This window comes from Papilio xuthus, unplaced genomic scaffold, assembly GCF_000836235.2.
Source record: "Papilio xuthus unplaced genomic scaffold, Pxut_1.1 DF826943.1, whole genome shotgun sequence".
NCBI classification, from domain to species: domain Eukaryota; kingdom Metazoa; phylum Arthropoda; class Insecta; order Lepidoptera; family Papilionidae; genus Papilio; species Papilio xuthus.
The window spans coordinates 1-1,535 of record NW_013531706.1 but is presented as its reverse complement, the minus strand read 5'-3'; the positions used below and the strand labels follow the sequence as shown (position 1 = coordinate 1,535).

The window sequence follows — 1,535 nt, the reverse complement described above, 5'->3', positions numbered from 1 at the left end:
AAAAGCAGCAATCATTCGGAAAGGAGCATGTACGGGCGACCAAGTTAAAACGGGCCGACTCCGCCAGAACAGGTCAGGGCTATATGACATCTGGGCCCAGGTCCCTGTGGCAGCAGCGAAGAAGCTGAAGACGGGCCGTTTCTTGGTGGGCTGGGTGGCCGCAAAAGTCACCATCGGCAGACCCAGGGAGCTGCGCTGCTATCGCTGCTTGCAGCAGGGACATGTGGCCAACCGCTGCGATGCGGAGGACCGCAGTCGGGCCTGCTACCAATGTGGTCAGGAGGGGCACAAGGCCGCGTCCTGCCCGTCGCAACCGAACTGCATCCTGTGCACGGCGGCGGGCAAGGACGCCAAACACCGGTTGGGAAGTGTCAAATGCTCGGCACCCAAAAGAACGGTTCCAAGAAGAGCGCTAGCTAACGTAGCAAGCAACGCGCCCCCACCGAGCGGGGAAGAAATGGAGGTAGTAGAGGTCGCCCAAGATTGATGGCCCTACGACTTCTCCAAGCAAACCTCAACCACTGCGCCAGAGCCCAGGATTTGTTTATCCAAAGCCTGGCGCAGTGGTCAATAGACTTAGCGGTGACATCTGAGCCATACCTGGTCCCGGACAGAAACAATTGGGTGGGGGATCTTAACCAACTAGTCGCGATATACGCAGGCGGCACCCCCCCAATTGTTTCCACCAGAAGAGGAAGAAGTTGCGTAGGAGTCAAACTCTTCGGCATCGCTTTAATCGGTGTATACTTCTCGCCAAACCGTTCGCTGACAGACTTCGAGGAATATCTAGACGAAGTCAGTTCTTTCGTCCAGTGGGGAAGACCGCTCGCGGTTGTCGTGGCTGGGGACCTGAATGCGAAGTCGAGGGCATGGGGATCCTCCGTCACGGACAGCCGCGGCGAGGTTCTATTATCGTGGATGGCGCAACACAACCTGACGCCACTTAATACGGGCTCCGTACACACCTGCGTGCGCATGCAGGGCGGGTCTGTCGTAGATGTCACCCTTGCGAGTCCCGCCCTGGCATGTCGCGTACGGGACTGGGAAGTGTTGACTGAGGTGGAGACGTTATCGGACCACCGCTACATTCGGTTCGATATTCTCCCCTCGTCAACACCCCCGACCAGTCGGAGCACCGTCACTCCCCAGGAGATTGGACAGATGTGGTCACTGAGATCCTTAGACCGAGAGGCAGTCGAACTCGCCGCCATAGTGGGAACGTGGTCTCACAGGATGGAGGATAAAGGTGTCGACGACGGAGTGCGATGGCTTGGCGAAGTCCTGGCGCACATCTCGGACTGCGCCATGTCCAAAGTTCGGCCGTCGCCGCGGCGACCAAATCGAGTGTACTGGTGGTCGGACAACCTTTCGCAGTTGCGTTCCGCTTGCGTGCTTGCCCGCCGCCAGTACACTCGATATCGAAGAAGACGCCCTGGATGGGAGGAGTCCGAAGAACGGCGTCTCTACACTGGATACCAGGAGGCCAAAAAGGCGCTCCGGGGTGAGATCGCCGCTTCCAAGGACCAGGCCTGGGA

At 58.7% G+C, this 1,535-nt stretch overlaps 1 protein-coding gene across 1 annotated transcript; it reads left to right on the top strand.

Moving 5' to 3' along the window:
• Positions 1-486: 486 nt before the first annotated feature.
• On the top strand, positions 487-1,501 carry LOC106121558 (uncharacterized; the record flags this gene model as incomplete). The annotated part of the gene is made up of 1 exon (XM_013317270.1): positions 487-1,501. A coding segment is annotated over exon 1 (1,015 nt), but the record flags the coding sequence as incomplete, so codon positions are not given.
• Positions 1,502-1,535: the final 34 nt, after the last annotated feature.